Source organism: Armigeres subalbatus, chromosome 2 (assembly GCF_024139115.2).
Source record: "Armigeres subalbatus isolate Guangzhou_Male chromosome 2, GZ_Asu_2, whole genome shotgun sequence".
NCBI lineage: Eukaryota > Metazoa > Arthropoda > Insecta > Diptera > Culicidae > Armigeres > Armigeres subalbatus.
In genome coordinates this window covers 170,172,073-170,192,916 of record NC_085140.1, presented here as the reverse complement: position 1 = coordinate 170,192,916, position 20,844 = coordinate 170,172,073, and the positions used below count along the sequence as shown (strand labels likewise).

At 37.7% G+C, this 20,844-nt stretch overlaps 2 protein-coding genes across 2 annotated transcripts; one reads left to right on the top strand and one right to left on the bottom strand.

Annotated features, from left to right (window-relative positions):
• Positions 1-2,102: 2,102 nt before the first annotated feature.
• On the bottom strand, positions 2,103-6,012 carry LOC134215472 (myrosinase 1-like). Its single transcript, XM_062694658.1, has 5 exons — positions 5,969-6,012; positions 5,592-5,790; positions 5,043-5,520; positions 4,890-4,984; positions 2,103-4,828 (listed from the first exon to the last, which is right to left on the bottom strand). Exons 1-5 carry the CDS (start codon positions 6,010-6,012, stop codon positions 4,121-4,123), a joined length of 1,524 nt encoding a protein of 507 aa, XP_062550642.1. The 3' UTR covers positions 2,103-4,120.
• Positions 6,013-16,950: 10,938 nt separating this feature from the next.
• Positions 16,951-18,920, top strand: LOC134215471 (myrosinase 1-like). Its single transcript, XM_062694657.1, has 4 exons — positions 16,951-17,171; positions 17,233-17,422; positions 17,480-18,052; positions 18,105-18,920. Exons 1-4 carry the CDS (start codon positions 17,131-17,133, stop codon positions 18,885-18,887), a joined length of 1,587 nt encoding a protein of 528 aa, XP_062550641.1. The 5' UTR covers positions 16,951-17,130; the 3' UTR covers positions 18,888-18,920.
• Positions 18,921-20,844: the final 1,924 nt, after the last annotated feature.

Here is a 20,844-nt window from a genome sequence, read left to right as displayed (position 1 = left end):
ATTTTTAACTATTTATTATCAATAATTGATAAAAAAGTTTAGAAATAGGTAAACTAACCAATCACGTACATGCATCACTAGCACAGACATCAAAAATCAATCACTTGCGGGTTAGGATCTAATCCTTAGTTTTAACAAGATTTCACGCAGAGCAGACACATCAAAGCGATCGCAGCGGCCCGAGTAGCACAGTTCACACTGATTTGATTGCAGCAACTTAAATGTGACCGAATCTGGTTGTATAAAAGTTACGTTAACTTCTCTACAACATGTCTGCTGCTTGGGGGAGCGGACACAGCATCACGGAGGCGCTAATAAAATTTTCAAAGAAAATCCATCGCATTGGTGGTGGTGCTCGATGTGTTGCTGCAGATCATTCAACCTCAATGAACCAGCATTTCATATGAAGAAAGGGTTGACTATAAAAATAGCACTGTTGCGATCCCGTGCCGCCAGTGCCGATGCTGAAAATTTATAACAAATTGTGGTGTCAGTTAGTTGGAAAGGAACATTGGGAAAAGAAAATTGGTTCTTCTCAGGACCAACATTTTATTAAAAGAAAGAGTTAATTGCGAAAATGGACTGTTTCGGTGGCATCGGGTTTGGCGTGGTAGTTTGGTTGCTGTTAGTGATTCCATCCATTAAAATTCACTACATCATCTCCCTCCGACGCGCTATCAAATTCGCTATTTACGATTGAGTTTTGCACTTTGAAGAAAGTTTATTTCGGATAGTCGGATCAACCTTCTTTTGTATAAAATCAATGAAGACGCCACCTCAGTGGAAACTTTCTACAGCAACCACCCATCGGTGAACGTCGCTCGGACAGACAGATGCCAAGAGATAATGTTTGGTAATATGGAGAAGCTTCGCCTTGAGTCAAATTTATGCTGTTATTCCTCGCAATAATACGCATCTAAGATAAACAACATCTCATGACCAAATTCAGAATCGAGAAAATTTCATAGGATTCTTAAAATTTGTCATTCTCCGAACGGTCCGTTGTCTGTGGAATCCCGATCGAAATGGCTCGCGCGCGCCGTAAAACAGCTTTCTTATATCTAATGAAGTAATTCCATTAGCCCCGCCCCTTCATTAATCGTTATGAGTGCACATTATATTTACACCCATATCAGCTCACAAAGAGGCGGGGCTTAATTTATTAAATACAAGAAAGCTGCTGTTCGGCGCGCGCGAGCCATTCCACAAGAGCGGTTCGACATTCAATGCAGCGGAGCGGACACAGCAGCACGAAGTGGGTGGCAGTGTGGTAATGCTGCAAATTTATTTCAACCTTTGGAGGCTTAGCGAAAAATCATCAAGTGGCGGTCGGACAGTCGCAACGCATGGTGTCGACAAGCGATTGGATGCAGTTAGTTATTGGAATGGGAATTGGGAAAAGAAAATTGGTTCTTCTCAGGACCAACATTTTATGAAAAGAAAGAGTTAATTGCGAAAATGGACTGTTTCGGTGGCATCGGGTTTGGCGTGGTAGCTTGGTTGCTGTTAGTGATTCCATCCATTCAAATTTACTGCATCATCTCCCTCCGATGCGCTATCAAATTTGCTAGTTACGATTGAGTTTTGCACTTTGAAGAAAGTTCATATCGGATTGTCGGATCAACCTTTTGCATAAAGACCTTTTTGGAGGGCATCATCCTCAAAAATTGACGAAATAAAGGAGAAATAAGTAGTGGCGTGAAACCAAACGGAAATACATTTATTTGCAACGTTTGGTTTTCGCCCGCGATGTAAGCGTACGTGGCAAAGTAAGGATTGTGATGTCCCCGACTGAAAGCCAGTCGAGTGCTTCAGCGGCCGATGAGTCATGTTAATTCCACGGTTAGAGACTCAAAGTCCATCCAACTGGGAACAACTATTCGACTTCTTGATTGAGTTGGCCTCCGAGCAGTTTGCTCAATGTTAATAAAACGAGACAAATTATTATGGCAAATACCATCATTTTCGAATAGCTACCTTTGCGTACAACCCGATTGGGCTGCACCTTTGAGTTTTACTTATTTTTTGTTTATATTTTTTGCTGGAAAGCGATGATAATTTGTATTGTTGTTTATATCTGTGAAAATAATCGGATGGTTTATTGTTTTGCAAAATCTGATTAAATTGATCACAATTAAATATCTTAAAGATAAATCGTCTAGCTCAAACCTTTGTAGGGGTACGTGGCGGGACCATCATCATCATCATCATCATCATCATCATCATCATCAGTAGCAAGCAATATAAAGCAAGATTATCTCTGAATGAAGAATAAACAAATAAGAAGGAAGGAGGATGAAGAAAGAAGGAATAATCAAGGAAGGAAAAGGAAAGAAGCATTTAAGAAGTAAGAAGAAGGAAGAAGAAAAAGGAAGAAATAAGAGGAAAAAAAGGAAGAAGAAAGAGGGAAGAGGAAGAAGGATGACGGAAGTAGCAACAACGAAGAAGGAAGAAGGAAGAAAGAAGAAGGAAGAAGGAAGGAGGAAAAAGGAAGAAGGAAGGAGGAAAAAGGAAGAAGAAAGAAGTAAGAAAGAAGAAGGAATAAGAAATAAGAGAGAAGAAAGAAGGAAGAAAGAAAAAGGCAGAAGGAAGAAGAAGATGGAAGAAGAAATATGGAAGGAGGAAGAAGTAAAAAGGAAGAAGAAAGAAGGAAGAGGATGAGAGAAAACGAAAGAAGGAAGAAGGGAGAAAAAATGAAGAAGGAAGAAGGGAGAAAGAAGAAGGAAGAAAGAAGAAAGAAGTAGGAAGAAGGGAAAATAAATAAAAAATGAAGGAAGAACGAAGAAGGAAGAAGGGAGGAGGGAGAAGGAAAAAGGAAGAAGGAAGAAAGAAGAAGGAAGGAGAAGAAGGAAGAAGGACGAAGGACGAAGTTCTCTTTTCTCAGTTTTCTTTTTTCTTTTCACTTTTCACTTCTTACTTCTTACTCCTCATTACTCACTATTCACTGCTTGCAATCTGAGGTAATTTTGTTTTTTAACTTTTCGGCCAAACGGAATTCGACCAAACGGAATTCAGCCAAACGACATTCGGCCAAATGGCCTGACACCATATATATAGTGCCGCCCTAATACTCATGTAGTAAAATATAAGTAACACAATAACCACTGAGGGTCGTGGGTTCGAGTCTCATCGAAGGAGAGTGGTTACATCCAATACATTTTTCAAATCAATATCTTCCAAATAATGTACATATTCACATATGAGTTTTCAGAACAATGTAACATAAAACAATAACCACGTTGACCAGCCGGTTCGATATTTTCTCAATGATATCAGCAACTGCTAAACCCAACCTGGCAATTCCGTGTAAGGCCGAGTACATACATTTAGTATCCTATAAACCCGTCGGAGATTACAATGAACAGATTTGCAGAACAAATGAAGATAATCCTTCCTGCCGTTTTCTAGTTACGCGGATACGAACACAGACCAACTCATTTTTATGTATAAGATTTTCCATCAAGTCTCGTTTGTTAAAGTTAAATGATTCATGAGTAAAAAACGGTATTTACAATACTCAATTTACTAGAAGAACTACTTAAAATAAAGTGATTTATTATTTCAGATAATGATGGACTCTAAGTGGTTATGCAGTATAGTTTTGTACGAAATATTTTTGAGGTAGCTCAATTTTGTTTACGGGACTCCCTCTTCCGTTTGACACCCTAATCAAAAAACTGTAATTTGGACTATTTAAGATGAAGAACCATGATATTGATTCAGTTCTTGCAGAATTAAATACAGAATGAAATGCTGAAAACCGTGAGAAATCATGAAGATAGAGCTAACACATGACACGTTACATGTTACATGCGTTACTTTGTTTTTAACAAGAATAAGATATCAACCCAATAATCACTGTCTGCGGTAAATTAAATGCAACATTGCAGACGTTTTAACAACATTTTACAATAGCAGATACTGATATAAATTATATAATAGACTAGACGATAAGCCAACCTTCATCCGTGCTGAATATTTAAGTCGGTAGTTTATTGATGTTCAGATGCAATCATTTCGACAGCAAAGTATCTGAGTATTGCTTAAATATAGCATTTGAATTGACAACAAACACTAACTGATAGCTAATTCTGTGCCATGCGCCGCCACTGATAACACCCTACACATTATCAGGGATATAAACCTCCGGCTCTGGCAAATATTCCAAATCAATTATTCTCGTTTTAATAATGTTTGCCAATACTTTCGCCGAGCTCTTTGCAATTCGTTTCCTCCCGGGGTCAGTGTAGTTCACATAGTATAGTCCGAACCGCTCAGTTAGCCCGGCCCGCCACTCGAAGTTATCCATCAAGCTCCACGCAACGTAACCCCTTACGTCGCATCCCTCACTCATGGCGTCCAGTATGGCACTCAAATACTGGTTGTAATAGTTAATGCGGGCCACGTCTTTGGTTCCGCCACGATCACTGACTCCATTCTCCGTGACATAGACCGGTGGGTTTCCGTATTCTTCTCGAATCCACGTTAACAAGTGGTACATCCCCTTTGGATAGACTTTAAGCCAATTTGATCCGGTATCGAGCCAGCTTGAGTCCTGATATCCGATTGTGCTACGATCATGATCGAATGATGGCACTCTGAAGTTGGCCGTGTTGTTATTATCGTTTTTGTAAACGATCGAAGTTGTGTAAGTATTGATACCGAAAAAGTCTGAAGAACCCTTTAGCTTGATGATTTCTTCGGGTGTGAATTTGGGGAGACGTGAACTTGCGTATCCTTGCTGAGTACTCAACGCATCAACTCGATCGATCATTACTTGGGGGTAGTTGCCATTGGTCCCATAAATTGGATGCATGTACCATCCGATCTGATGAAAAAACAGAAGGTAATGATGATTTACTTAATGCATACATACTGAAAATACTTACGTGAAATTGCATTGCCCATTCTGAGGCTTCTTTGTCATCAGAAGCGTCGCTTCGTGGCTCCGCCCATGATGAGTCAACCGTTATTCCGATGATTCCTAAATATTTTGAAGCAAAAATAATTATTGACATATCGAAATGATCTAAGCAAAATACCATTCTGAGATGATTGATATTGGGTTCTGTAGAGTTCAACAGCCTCAGCATGAGACAGAAGCAAATTGTGAGAACACAAATAACAAGGAACTCCGGGAAAGTCGTATCCCGGCGCCATTGAATCGTATTCGTAAGAATAAAGGCATGTTTGCAAAGGCTCGTTAAAAGTTGTCCACCATTTGACACGATCTCCAAAGCTCTCGAAGGCAACTCTCGCATATTCTTTGAAATGATCGACAATCTCTCTATTTGTCCATCCTCCCATTTCCTGCAAACGTTGAGGTAGATCCCAATGATATAATGTAACCATCGGTTCGATGTCATACTTAATTAGTTCATCGATCAAATTATTGTAATAATCGATTCCAGCCTGATTCACTTGATTACTAATGCCAGTTGGCATGATGCGGCTCCATGCCATCGAAAACCGGTACATATTAACTCCCAGTTCACGAATGATTTCCACATCGCGCTTGTACTACATTGTGAAACAAAATCGATGCATTTAACTTCCACTTCTCCACTGATTGTTATTCACATTTAACTTACATTATGGTAACTGTCACACGCTACGTCTCCATTTGTGCGATCAGCGATCTTTTCCGGGTAGTTGTGAACCAAGTGGTCCCAAATAGATTCACCTTTTCCGTCTTCGTTCCATGCTCCTTCGATTTGATACGCAGATGTTCCCACGCCAAATTTAAAGTTCACAGGAAACTGATTTTGACCGTAGACTACTGCAAAGAATCTTTGTATACAATTCGTGGACATATTAAAAGGAGTTTTGGGAAAAAGAGATTAAATACATGCAATTTAGACAAAAACAAATTTACTCAAAAACGTATTAAACATCGGATGTAAAAATAAAAAATAATAATATTCATCATTCGAATCAATGTGCCGAAGCTCAATAAGCAAGTACTCACAAACAACAACAAAACCAGAACAGCTCCAGTACTCTCATTCCCATATCGAGTATTAAGACTAAATGAAATTTATCAAGTACACCTAAATATAAAAGTGATAGGCTCAGCTATTCAATTGTGTGGAATATCTCACACGCTTGATTGACGCGCAATCTTACTATTATCATCTAAGAAACGGTTATAAATGCAAGATTGACATCCATGATTTGCAACACACGGTTTATAGAATGCAGTTTATTGATGATTCTGTAGAAATTATGTTAATTTAAAATATACAAATATTACAGTGCATATGGTCTACCATCACATTGCCGTTAACGACCTTATGAATATGTACATTTTTTAGAGGAAGCTTATCTATTATATGAAATATGGCATAACATATAAGACCACAGAGCGCATACTAGCACAATATATATGTAATCATGCATTGGTTGGTAACTAGTACTCTGAATTAGTAACAATGAAAAATGCATGCAGAACCCTTAGCTTACTGGTAAACTTTTTGAGAACCTTTCCAAGACATCAGAAAGGACTGTTTTAAACGATAATGTAAATTCTTTTGATAATCGACAAAAAGACCTATCTTTTCTAATTCAAATCAGCTTAACGATCGAGAATTAAAACCATAGAGAGTACGGTTTCACGCGGGGAAAAATATCGCGTAAATCAGTACGGTTCTTGAGATAATCACGGCGATTTAAAAAAAAACCGCTTTTAGTCCGACTTCAAAGAATATAGGATTTTCGCGGGAACAACAATCACGTTCTGGAAAACGTGACTGTTGTTCCCGAAACTGTGACTCAAAACACACCGTGGTCTTGTTAGCTCATGAATTTGTTAAAGTTTTTTTGCGTATGGACGTTTTTTAAACTTCTGGAGAGAATGAATGATTTTAATTTTTACTTTTCAACATCAATTCTCCTTCTCAAAACTTATCCTTCTTCTTTTTCCTTTTATTCTTCTTCTTCTTCCTCTTCTACTTCTTCAGGCCTTTGATGAAACCGTTGCATAATTCCTCCCAAAGCAGTTTGCCAGCCTACACGGAACATGTCGTCCAGGAAGACGCTGCGCGCTGTTGCGACTGAATCGAAGGAAATTAATTTCATAAATAGTCAATGAGATCTAATACTAACTAACTTCGTAATACTTCAAAGTAATTTTTGTCATTTTAATTTCATAATGAGCGCTCAAAATCTGCCAAAGTTGCCCAATGCTTCATCGTAGAAACTGAAAAGTTTTTTTTTATCAAAAATAAAAAAGTATTCAATCCCCGGTTCATGAAAAAGAAAAGTTTATAACTTTTAAAGCAGTTCTCCACCCGCACAAGGATCATGTCGTCCATAGACACTGTTGAACTGGCTCAAAAGACATTATATTTAAAATTTTGATAGATATTCTCTTCCATTATCTCATTCTTGTCTTTATGGTCAGAAGGTATGGTATGCGTTCGTTGAATTACTTTGTTTGTTTCATGCTTTTTGTACTATGTCAATATTATCAAACTCAATGTAAATTATGTCTTGTAAAAAGTGGAAACTGTTCGTGCATTCAAGTCTATTTCATTGTCATTTCTTTGATAAGGCAGTCTAAAACTATTATTATGTTTTACCAAGTAGCTTAATCGTTTCTAAACTAACTGTTATTTTATAGATATGTAATACTAATGATTAGTTGTGAGTCAGCTATAGGATTCCAAATGTCCTATTCGGTTGAATTACCCTTTCGGCCAAATGACCCTTTCGGAAAAATCATCCTTTCGGCCAAATGACCCTTTCGGCTAAATCATCCTTTCGGCCAAATGATCCTTTCGGCCAAACGACGCTTTCGGCCAAATGACCCTCTCGGCCAAATGACACTTTCGGCCTAATGACCCTTTCAGCCCAACGACCCTTTCGGCCAAACGACTCTTTCGGCCTAATGACCCTTTCGGACGAATGACACTTTCGGCCAAACGAACCTTTCGGTCAAAGGACCTTTCGGCCAAAATACCCTTTCGGCCAAACGACCCTTTCGGCCAAATGACCCTTTCGGCCAAATGACCCTTTCGGCCAAATGACCCTTTCGGCCAAATGTCCCTTTCGGCCAAATAACCCTTTTGGCCAAATGACCCTTTCGGCCAAACAACACTTTCGGCCAAATGACCCATTTAGCCAAATGACTTTTGGCCTCATGACTTTCGGCCTAATCGTCTGTTCGGCCAAACAACTTTCGGCCTAGTGGCATCCGGTCAAATGGCTTTCAGCCAAATGACTCTTCCCCTAGTTGGGATATAAGAAGGAATTCAGGCCAGAACTTTGGATGATGAAGGAGGTAGGAGATAAAACATAAATGAATAAATTGAGTTTTCTTTAGATAATATTCTGCTAACCAAAAAAAATCGAGTTCCCTTGCTTATAATTAAACTTCCCCACGGAGTTTCAAGAGAGGGGAAGCATAAGTGGAAAATAATATTCGATATCTCGTTAATCATTCGGCGGGGAATAAACAATCCAAAACTACAACTGTTTCAGTGCACAAAAGAAAGATGCCTTACCGAATAAGCACCCCTATGTCCAACGTATTAGTGACCTCTCCCCTGGCAACAGTTAATCGTGGGGATGCCAAGAATCTGGTGGGGTTTGACAGTGGACTCTGTTATAATTCTTAAAACGCTGCAAGTATCCGCAAGCAGGCCCTACCAAAACGACCGAATGCCGCAAAAACCGTGGGGTTGAACTCGACAGGACTGTGGTAAAATCGATTCCAATAATTATTAAATCCTTCCATGCCATTCAAATTATTAGACAGTTGGCTTGTTTGAATGATTAAAGTTAATTCAGTATACGTTGAATGCATGATTTTCCTCTGCGCGTTATTTTCGTGAAGCTATCCAAATTTTTCTTTTTCTCAGTTCTTAATAGTAAATTTTGCCATCAAGCTGTTTTTCGATGTTTCTCCATACATTTTTCCATAGAAACATTCAATGAGTTTAGCACCGTCTAAACGTTAACCGATTTGATGAAATTTACCAATTTTACCAAAATTAAAATAAATTTACCAAAAATATCAGTAAACGATGCCTTGTGCGTATTTAGTTTTAAACTATGCATACCTTAGACATGCTCACCATTCACCAATTCAATTTCTCTCCCTTTTTCCCTTGTCATAAGACGAGTTTGTACAATCCCATTGAATTCTACCACTTAATTGTATCTTGACAGATACGTATTTCGACCTCAACAGTAAGGCCGTCTTCAGTGTCTCGTACTTGACTCGACTCTCGGCTCGACTCAAGTACGAGACACTGAAGACGGCCTTACTGTTGAGGTCGAAATACGTATCTGTCAAGATACAATTAAGTGGTGGAATTCAATGGGATTGTACAAACTCGTCTTATGACAAGTGAAGACATTCCACTAATAAGCTCAAAATAATTTTCTTAACAAATCAATTTCTCTGTTTGCGTCTCTAACTTCCCTACCAAGTAGGCTGACCATACGTACCGTATTTACGGGACAGTCCCGTTTTTTAAACCTTTTTGTGCTGTCCCGTCGTAATCTAAAAAATCCTCAATTTGTCCCGTTTTTCATTGGTTCTTTAAGGCCGGAATCTGAGATCAAATACCTACAAAGAAAGTGTTTTTTTTTTATGTCTTTATTAGATAGATTTAAAGCCCTCGACTGGCTTATCTTTCAACAAAGAAAGTGGACGAAACCCACTCATAAAAATAGTGTGAGATGTTATTTTATTAGTGTTGTTTTTAAAAGAATTATATCTATGCCGTTTTGTATTTTCTATTGATCAACTTTTTTAAAGGTTTTTCACAGTTAATGACAATGTGAGCTTCTACGGGGGATTTTTTTCATAAACTTTCATTTGAATTATTTTTTCTGCTTATTCCGGAGGCATTAAAATGTGGCCAATTTCATTAGTGGATTGATCGAAATTAGTAACTTGAAAGGCAAGTATTTCCTGAAAATCCAGTCACACCTCAACGTCAATAAAATAAAGCGCAGGGAAAGACATTCTAATGTTCAGATTAAGCTAATTTCCGATTATTCTTTTTGAATCTTCCGAAGTAGGTAATTCATTTTTTTTTTTCCAATCTGCTTTACCACATATTTTTCAATCATTTGATTCGTTTCGAACAATTAAAGATTAGTCTTTCTGAATAATTTTGAATATTTCGAAATCATTCACTATAAAAAAACGGCGTCATAAAAAAATAATAGTATAAGGCAGTTTCAAACCGAGAAAAAATTTGGTCGGATTAAAGGCAATATTTATTGTCCGCACGTACTTTAAGGGTAGTTTACACATCAGGAGCTTGTCTCAAATTTCGCCCCCATGTGTATGGACGAGTTTTCTTTAGGATTCCGTTTATGAAAAATTAGAAATTCGACCTGTTTTAAAACACAATCAGGCGGAAATCTCCAAGAGTCCGAGCTGGAAACCAGACTATTGCCCATGTTTTTTTTTATCTTTCGCGACGAAATTACATGAGTCCCGACGAAATTGCATGAGTTTGGGAGCACATGGGAACAAATCAATGCACAAGATTTCCGAGGTGTGAGGCTACTTTTAGCGTCATTTAAATCAATTTTGATAAAAAAGGACTGTTAATGGACTAGATTTGACATCTTATGTGCCAATCATATTCAGGGAAATAATTCAAATTACATTTTATCAATTTTCTTTCCTTGTTGAGATTCTTATTATTCTTATCCTATGATTTGTGCCCACTTATATTTATGAAAAAGGGATTTGGCACGGAAAATCAATAATCCCACCCTATTGCTCTTTTCGCATTTGTCTTTTGGCATTTTTTCTAAAAACTATTTTTTCTTAGCCTTTAGCCTTAGTACTTCCTAAAACCGGCCATAAGCAGAATTGGAAAAGTTCTTGATATTGGTCAATAATAAAATCCCTAATGCATGTCTAAGAGTAAATTAAAATAAAATTTCAAATGTTGAGAGTTGCGTAATTTTCTTTGCCTTCGTGTTTTTGTCCGCGTTCCTCTGAAGAGTTAAATATTTGTAGTTTTTTCCACAACTAACCTTATGCAATATAAGGCTATGGTGGTGAATGATTCACTCTAAAATAGTTCTTATTTCTTACAAGGAAAATGAAAATTAGGCCCATAAATTTTGAAATTTCCAAAGCTCTTGGATTTTATTCAAGTTTTTTTTTTGACATGGGGACACGGCAGGTATATCCGTCCATCGTCGTAGTGGCTAAACTAATGTGAAGCTGCATTTTTCAACTTCGTTTTACAGATTTATTACAATTCATACAGCCTTACAAATATTTTCCATTTGTTTTGGGCTAAAATCTATGCGAAATGCATTTTTGGGAGATCCATTTTCCATTCCAACAAAAGCAACGTCAATCTCCTAGAACTCAACTATGAAGAACGTTTCTCTTGAGCTTACGATTTATTTTTGTTTTGTTTCCGATGCTATGACGAAAAAATGAAAATGTCCCGTTTTGCAATCGCGTTTGTCCCGTTTTATCACCGAAATGATCTGGTCAGCCTACTACCAAGGGAACTTTGATTATATCCCGTTTGGAATAATGCCGTTTGGCATAATGCCGTTTGGCATAAAGTCGTTTGACATAAAGTCATTTGGCGTAACGGTTTGCTATTAAAGCTTTGTGATTGATGAAAAACATGCAGCCATTCAGCTTAGTTGATTCTACTATAAAACTATAGACGCATGATTGTACAACGCAGCAAAAGAACAATAAAGAAGGTTCCTGTATAAACAGAAATATTTCAAATGTTGACATTGATGGCCAAAAGATATTTTAGTTACAAGATAAAGATTGTCGCTTTGGTTCCCTTTGTTCTGCTGTCCGAAACATGTTGGGTACCAAACTCAAATGGTATGTTTTTTTCCTTCATTTTCATTTAGCACCCTACCCTCGCCAGCAAAAAATATTCCGGACAGCGACGGCAGCGACAATCTAAAATATCTAATATAATAACTAAAATATCTTCTAGCCAGATACATTTCGAGCGCAAATAAATTAAACTAATAAATAAAACTTCCAGCATATTTACAACCCCAATGTTCCCAATATTAGAAAAATATAAGTCAATACCGTTTTTTCATAGTTGCTCTGGAAACTCGAAAATACCGTGGATAATCAAAATTCGGACACACTCAAACTTCGGACGCTTGAATTCGTATGGGAAATTTTCTGAAATATTTCATCGAAATGTTTCGTCAAGCTGGAACGGAAGGACTAATAGTTTTTGCTTGTTTTAGTATAGTTACATTTTAATAAGACATGTTGAAACAATGCGACGAAATGATTAAAAGACAGTCGGAGCTGTGCAGTGAGAATTGTTTTCAATAATTCTTCCCGTTACTGTGTAATCAGGTGTCCGAAGTTTGAATCTTTGTGTCCGAAATATGAATCCAACCCCGCCGGTGTCCGAGGTTTGAATCAAACAGAAGCCGGACATTTTCATAAATTGCAAACATTTTTTGCAATATTCTGCACGTATTAAATACGTGGTTCAAAGATGAATACTGATTGCAATATTGATTTAAACGGTGTGATTTAAAATGCGACTTAACAGGATGATTGTATATCAGAAAGTGCTTAAGCGTCCGAAGTTTGAGTTTGCACGGTAACTCAAATTCGTCTAGAGTGCTACTAAGTAGCAAATATAGCCACTACATGGGAAATAATTAGTAAAGCTTATGTTTATTAAAACAGAAAATTTGTTGGTGGCAATATAGGGAAACTGATCCGATCTGCAGCTCACTGAACATATATTCATCTCAACGCTAAATAAAAAAAAAATATGGCACCAATTCCGTCGCTTCTTTTTGTCAACATGCGTGCTCACTGCTGAAAAAAATCTCAAAATAATAAACAAACCTGATTTCTTTCCATTGCTTTGTTTTTGATGGAGCCATGAGATAAAAACAGGAGCAGGTCGCCTAGTTACCACTGTCTTATAAAGGGTAAATGCACTACACTTCACTACAAAGAACACTACACAGAAAAAAAAAACATAATTTTAATGAATATTTTGCCTCTGCCTTTCTACTGCGGATTTGTGGTTGCAAGAGTTTGCTGTGTCTATACATGAAATAATTGAACCTAGTTTTGACGATGCGTACAAGGTGGCGAATAATAATCCGTGTTTTTCTCTCAGTTCGTCGAAAAAGGCGCCAAAATCAACCCAACAGCCTTTAGGTGTTTATTATATGGTATTGCTATAGCGTAGTATCCTATATCTCCTGTTACCAAAAAGAATTGCAATCCTCCTATGCCACGATATTGAAGTGGTTATGCTTCCAGGCTCAAAACCCATCTGAGGATGGTTCAATCACGATTACAGAAAACCATAATCACAATGACATGCTAAATCACATAAAATGAACTGCATGACGCTAAAAATGATAATCAGAGCTAAACTTTATTTTTGTTTTGTATTTCAATCGAAGTTATGAACTCCGCATTATCAACGAATTGTTTGTCATCGACAGTTGATAACCTTCTCGCCAACTCTTGTCAAATAGCGTCAAAAATCCAATCGAATTAACTGGCGAAAATAATAACATATCATGATTATGAGTATAAAGGGTGAAAATTGAGCCTGACATTACGGAAAAATGCATAGGGTAAATGCCTTTAGAATAATTTATATCAGATATTAAATGTATAGGGTAAAACGACCTATTATGGAGGGGTTAAGCACCGTGTCAAAATAAAATTATTTAAAAAATTACCCGTTGGTCTTTTTCCATATTTCTGTAGTCGAATAGCATGCTCGTTAACTATAGTTTCGTAAACATTATGTCATTGTGCTGAACTTATGTTGTTTTGTTTTTATCACAATAGAAACAAACTACCGCAATAGTAGGACGCAGTTGCCTATCGTTGCGATATTTTTTGAAGGTCAGTCCTTTTGTTGCGGTATTGCGGTATTCTTATGAAGATCTATACCACGACAATAGCACTACCGCAATAATAGGCTCAAAGGATTCAAGTTTTCAATGAAAAATCTTGATTTTTCATCATTTTGAACGGAATTTTCTTAAACAAAAGCTGTTCTAGTTGGTAATTCAGAGAGTTTTAGCGTATCCACATTTTTTTAATGCTATTATATCTAGAATGGACTATTTCAACACTACCGCAACATAAGGATTAAGCATATGCGGTATTTCGAAAAATTTCGTTTCAGGTGGTTCGAAACGAAATTCCGCGGAATTTCGCGGAATTTGAGCAAGGCGAAATCTGATTTCTTGATTTCGTTTCGTTTCGTAAAATTGCAAAAATTTCGCTAGAAAAAACTAGCTTCTAACGAAATTTAACGGAATTCCGCGGAATTTCGAAACAAATTTAAACTTGAACCAGACTTTATATTATCAAAAATTTTGGCTGCGCCGCTGAACAAAATCGTAAAGTTGTTTTCAAAACTTTAGGTTATAATTTTTTTCTATTAACGCTTACCACATAACCCCATTCTTAGTCGACAAATACGTATGTAGTTTTCTTCTTTAAAACGTTTTCAGTGTTTCCAAGATTCAAATTTATATTTTGTGATATTTTTTACTATTTGGTCATGGGACGGCAGCTAGTCCGGGAAAACGCGAAGTGAAAAAATTTACCTCTCGTAGCAGAAATTTGTTTAACCAGTGTACAATCGACATTGTTGATGTTGATCACGCCAGCTAGTGTGGGAGAACGCGAAGTGATAAAACTAATGTCTGCATCGAAGAGCACAAATTATTTAGGAAACGGAAGCGATCATATTCTAGAAGCTTATTAAATGAAGCATATTGATCTTGCGTTGGATTGATTTGAAACACAGTTTTCGTATTCTTGTTTTCAAAATATATTTATATAGCGTTTACAATAAATATTCAGTCGCTTACAAAGGGGCTTCACATAAATTACTTTCACTACTAACCAACGATTCCTTTCCCGTAGCGCTCACGGAGATGCAGAGCATTCCTCGGTCTTTTATAACAATGAGTGTTAAACTTATTTTGCTCTCCTAATCCTAAATTGACTGTAAGGACGTGACCAGCATCGTTATTGGCCATGAATTGGAAACTCCGAAGCAAGTATAAAATAATTTTTTTTTTTTTGTAGCCCAAGAATATTATTTAATTGGTGAGCTGTGCCTATTTACTGTTTCTCGGCCAATCAAGATTAGCAACTAAGATGTGAACAGTTAATCAAGCTAAGCTCTTCTTTGACTATCTACACAATATGTAAGGAACATTGAAGATTTGTGGGCATTTCTAGATCTTCGCATGGAATTTGCAAAAAAAAATCCAGAACGGGTTGAAAGATCATTAAAATTGCTGAAAGTTCTTTACTTATGATTGTTTTCAGCTCATACTGACCATAACCGCTGTTCTCATATGACAAGGTCACACAGACAATAGCTCAGTTCGTTGAGCTGATTGTATATAAGACTATGGGTCTTTGAATTTCAATCTGAAATACATATCTTTGTGTATTTTAGAAAGGTGCACAGGATTCTTCTAAGAATTCATTTTCTAATTTTGACTTAGCTCAATACTATAAAACCACGCTGACAAGACAATATGAAGTATGCTTCAGCATAATTACATTATTCTTAAACGAAATTTGAATTCGTATATAAAAAATCCCACAATTTCTATATATTTTTATACTTACTGATATTAACTTGATCAAATTCGGGAGCACACACTCTACGATGAATTCCTTTGAAAGCGGCAAAATTTCTGGGGTATTGCCTTATCGAAAATGCGGTGGTTTATCACAGGCTGCCTCTTCTGTTATTATAACTCCATTGGTCGCAAAACAGTTATTTGACTTCGAAAAAGTGAAATCAGAATTGTGTACATAATCCGCGGAAAAAAAAATAAAATTTCGTTTCGTTTCGAAAAATTTCGAATTAAATGAACCTTGATTTCGTATCGTTTCGAAGTCTCGAAAGTAAATCTATATTTCGTTTCGTTTCGATCCGAATCAACATAGACATTTTAAATTTCGTTTCGTTTCGTTTCGTTAGGAAAAAGTGTGTTATCGCATACCCTTAATAAGGATATACCACAACGATGGGACGTTTTACCCTAGTACAAAAACGATCCGATCTAGGATATTTCCGAATATTTAGCATAGTAAAAAATATGACATTTAGGGTATATATGACTTAAACCTTGGCCTAAAATGCTGTGATTGAGCACATTTATCGTTGTAAAGCTTCATATATTAAGGCTTTAATAAGAAATTATGCCACAAGACTTGCACGCTATTGGTTATTACGCCAAGTAGTCAAAAGCAACAATAATTGGGCACTATCGCTTAGTTAAGCCACCAAAAATCTCAAGCGAAATGGACTTTATGTTCGGCAAATTTCTCTAATATTAGCTCTGGTGATGGATGCTTTTTCAGCCCATGAAAAGATTCCCTATATGCAGTAGCGTGGGCAATTATAATATGCTGCTACAAACTAAATTCGAATGACGAAATTTGGCATTAGGTGCTCCTAATATCGTGATCGTGTCCCTATACTAATGAAAATTGTGAATTTAATATGAATGCTGAAATAGTAATAGTGATTGTTATCCGTTCATCTAAAGCGTGAAATTAGGTAAGTGCAGAAAAACTTTATTGAGCAAAAGAAAAAACTCGTGCGCAGCCTGCTTGCTCAAGTGGCTGCTTAACAACCGAGTAAAAGTGATTTTTCACGCAAGTTTATTGTGTTTATCAGTTGCAAAAATGCATGAATCTAGCTTAATGTAACTAAAATACGCTTGATATACTTTTTTACAGAAGCAGTGGTAAATATCTCTCTATCTCTATCTATAACGTGATGAACCAACGTTACATCCCAGGCTAACATTACATACCGTTACCCTAAGAATAATAAAAGTTTAAAAATTCTTGGCACCACGGTGGCATTGTGCATCTTCGCCAATAATTAAAATGAAACCAATTTCTTTCATCAATCAACAATCAACGACGCTATGAATTAGCTGATACTGATTAAGATTTCCAACAATGGAGCAGCAGTACAAAGCTATCAGGCCGAGGCATTATTTAATTTTATCACGATTCCACGCTCCGTAGTAGCTTGTCGGATTGTCATTTTTTACTAATGATTTGTAGACCACCTGGTCAGTTGTGCTAAGACGGCAGCTCGGAGCGTTTGCGTTATGAAGTGTTTCGCGTTGGTCTGTTTGGTGCTGGCCGTTGGGTAAATAGTTTATTTAATCAATTTCTGCCGGACAAAATCGCTTTCAATGCTTCATCTTTAGCCTTGCCAATGGACAGAGAAAGTTTCCCGATGATTTCCTCTTCGGCGTTGGAACATCTGCCTATCAAATTGAAGGCGCCTGGGATGAAGATGGTAAGGGCGAGTCCATTTGGGATCACTTGGTGCATAATCATCCAGAAAAGATTGCCGATCAAACTAATGGCGACGTAGCTTGCAATAGTTATCATTTGGTAAGGTTTGAGATTATTTTTGCTTTTCATAGCGATAACGATAGTTTATATACACAGTGGCAGCGCGATGTTGAAATGATTAGTGATCTGGGCGTCGATATCTACCGGTTTTCATTTGCTTGGTCTCGTATCATGCCAACCGGAATAAGCAATGAAATTAACCAAAAAGGTGTAGATTACTACAACAACCTCATCAATGCTTTACTGGAAAAGAACATCACTCCGTTTGTGGTTTTATACCACTGGGATTTGCCCCAAAGGCTTCAGGAGATGGGTGGTTGGACTAACCGTGAAGTAATTGCACATTTTAAAGAGTACGCTAGGTTTGCTTTCAAAACATTTGGCGATCGTGTGAAATCGTGGACGACTTTCAATGAACCACTGCAAACCTGCCGACAATCATATGAGTGGGATGCAATGGCTCCAGGATATGACTTCCCGGGAATTCCGAGCTATCTTTGCACGCATAATGTACTGCTTTCCCACGCCGAAGCTGTTGAAGTCTACCGACAAGAGTTCCAATCAACTCAAGGTGGAATGATCGGTATAACCATTGATGCGTCCTGGTCGGAGCCCAATACTAATTCGACGGACGATTTGGAGGCATCAGATATTAACATGCGGTTTTTCGTAAGTTGAATCACATTTACTTTTTTCAATAACTTATATTTATCTGCATCAGCTCGGATGGTACGCGAATCCCATATTTTCCGCAGAAGGCAACTACCCGCAAGTGATGATTGATCGCGTAGGGAACAACAGTGTCGCGCAAGGTTTCACAAAGTCACGTCTACCGGTTTTCACTCAGGATGAAATAAACAAGCTAAAGGGATCTGCAGACTTTTTCGGTTACAATACTTACACTACTGCAAGGGTGTATAAAATTGATGACACTAATTCGGTTGGCTTTCCTGAACCTTCGTTTGATCATGATCGTGGCATAATCGAATATCAAGACCCTGAATGGCCGGAAACTGGTTCGAATTGGTTCCGAGTGTATCCACAGGGAATCTACAAAGCGTTAAAGTGGATTAACAAGGAATACAATAATCCACTAGTGTACGTAACCGAGAACGGTTACAGTGATCTTGGTGGAACCCGTGACGAGGGTCGTGTTAACTACTTCAAGGATTACATGAGTGCAGTGCTGGATGCCATCGAAGAGGGATGTAACGTCAAGGGATATGTTGCGTGGAGTTTGATGGACAACTTCGAGTGGCGAGCGGGGCTATCCGAGCGTTTCGGTTTGTACTTTGTGGACTACAACCATCCGAATCTGACTCGGGTTCAGAAATCGTCGGCCAGATTCTACGCCGATGTAGCACGAACGCATGTTATTAATATGGATTTGATGCCAGAACCGGAGGAGTACACTTTATATGATCCCGGTACTGGATCGATGATTGTCCCTACTGTTTCGCTGATTTTAACCAGCATTGTAGCAATGTTACGACATATGTTCTAGATAATTTTGTAAATAAATAGTTTCCATTTAAGACTTTGCTATATGTTTCGATTTTCGACAGTAACGTCTTCAACTATCTAAATTGATTAGGACAAATATACGAAATAAATACTAAGATAGTAGATGTTGAAGAAACGTTAAAAAACTTATTCTTCTTTCTGATTGATTGGTCCTTCGCGCTGCTATTGACATTTATTCAATATCCTTATGCTATAATGAATGCTTGGGACAGAGCAGACTATAGTCATTCTCGTCGTATGAATAAAGCGAAAATAATATGTGGCATTTCGTGCTGCGACGATGACTTTTGTCAGCCCTGCTTGGAAATCTTAATATGACCAATATCCTTAATTATCAAACCGACCTCAGTAAATATTTTCAACAGCTGATATATCGTTTAAAATATTTCCGCGAAATTACGCCGAAATTCGGTGGAATTATGGTTTTTCTCAAATATCCATAACAAAAACCGGTGAAATTTGAGGGATCTCAGTAATCGAATGCAGCATAATTGCCGTTGGTTGACAAACATTTGCGGATAGATCACTTTATTTACTAAGAGTGTTACGGAGTCATCAGCCAATAGGGCACTTCACGAACGAATATCTTTCTCTTTCGTTCTTCATGGAATTTGACGTTTACTGGCTTTGTTGTTTTCTAATTTCTTTGCAGCGAGAAAGAGACAAAGCAGTCCGTGCAGTGCCCTATGCGCAGTCGTTTAGGTGCTCCATGGTTATAGGCTGTCATGGCAGCCCGTGGTTTGCTTCATGGTCAATTGCACCTACCGTCGATTACAATTTGGAATAGTAACGGTGATTAGAACACATCCTTGTTTCACATAAGCCACGACCCGGATAGGTTCGGACAGGACCTCATTGTGCAGCACTCTACACGAGTCAGTCATACAGTCAGGTCATCCTTTTTGGCACCTTCACTAAGATACCTTGAATCCATTCGACCGAGAAAGTTGCAGTGTCCCGAATATTACAAAATAAACGATGCAGCAGTTGAGCATGGAGTCAGCTTTGAGCATCTCGGCTGATATGCAATCGACCGCTGGGACATTGTCGGGTTTCATGCTTTGGATGGCTGTTTGAATCTCTAGCAGTGATGTAGCTTTGATATTGACGCATCCCGAATAGACGAAAATAGCTCAAAAATATCAAATGTTGATAAGATAGCAAAATGAGATATGGACATGATTGATATAAGAGATAAAAGATCAGGCAACAATATCAAAAATTTGCACTGAAAAATCATTTAAATATCAAGTTATGCTATTTGTAATAAGTGATGAATATCATGTGCCATTGGTTTGCTCTTATCCATAGCATATGTTGCTATTTAAATGATATTTCGGTGCAAATTTTTGATATTGTAGTCTGATATTTTATCTCTTATATCAATCAAGTCCATATCATGTTTTGCTATTCTGTTCATGGCTTCTGCCCGGGATGTTATGCGTCGGATTAAAAGCAGATCATGTTGAGGTGGTAGTGGCCTGGCTGGCACTTGAAAAACTTGTTCGAAGTCCTCCAAGTCTGCGTAGCCGTTCTTAAAACCGTATTTTTAATTTAACTTTTTTATATATACCTCAAACATCCGGTATTCCAGTTGCTACACCTCTTAGCATATTTTTTTTCAAATTGCTTTCCTCCTCCCCTGGTCACGCCAATGCTAGTGAAGGAATATTACTTGAGTGCTGCTGCTGGCTGATCACACGATGATTAACCGCTATACTGCAGCAGACACCATCGTTAAGGTTGAATTCCCAGCACCAACCATTGGAAGGCCACCACCTTACTTATGGGTCCTACACCCAACCGGCGGTTGTTAGATTTTCTAACAATTCTGTATAAGAATCTAACAAAACCTGTTTAAGAACTGGGCCTATGCGAAATTGTTAGATTCTTATACAAAAAATGTAAGCTCTCAAACAAATATTGTTAGAAAAGCT

Coding starts and splice junctions, on each gene's coding strand:
- LOC134215471 (XM_062694657.1), top strand. CDS start 17,131: ATGAAGTGTTTCGCGTTGGTCTGTTTGGTGCTGGCCGTTGG. Junction 17,172..17,232: donor TGTTTGGTGCTGGCCGTTGG/GTAAATAGTTTA, acceptor CTTCATCTTTAG/CCTTGCCAATGGACAGAGAA. Junction 18,053..18,104: donor ATATTAACATGCGGTTTTTC/GTAAGTTGAATC, acceptor TATCTGCATCAG/CTCGGATGGTACGCGAATCC.
- LOC134215472 (XM_062694658.1), bottom strand. CDS start 6,012: ATGGGAATGAGAGTACTGGAGCTGTTCTGGTTTTGTTGTTGTTT. Junction 5,791..5,968: donor TTCTGGTTTTGTTGTTGTTT/GTGAGTACTTGC, acceptor TTGTATACAAAG/ATTCTTTGCAGTAGTCTACG. Junction 5,521..5,591: donor CGTGTGACAGTTACCATAAT/GTAAGTTAAATG, acceptor TTCACAATGTAG/TACAAGCGCGATGTGGAAAT.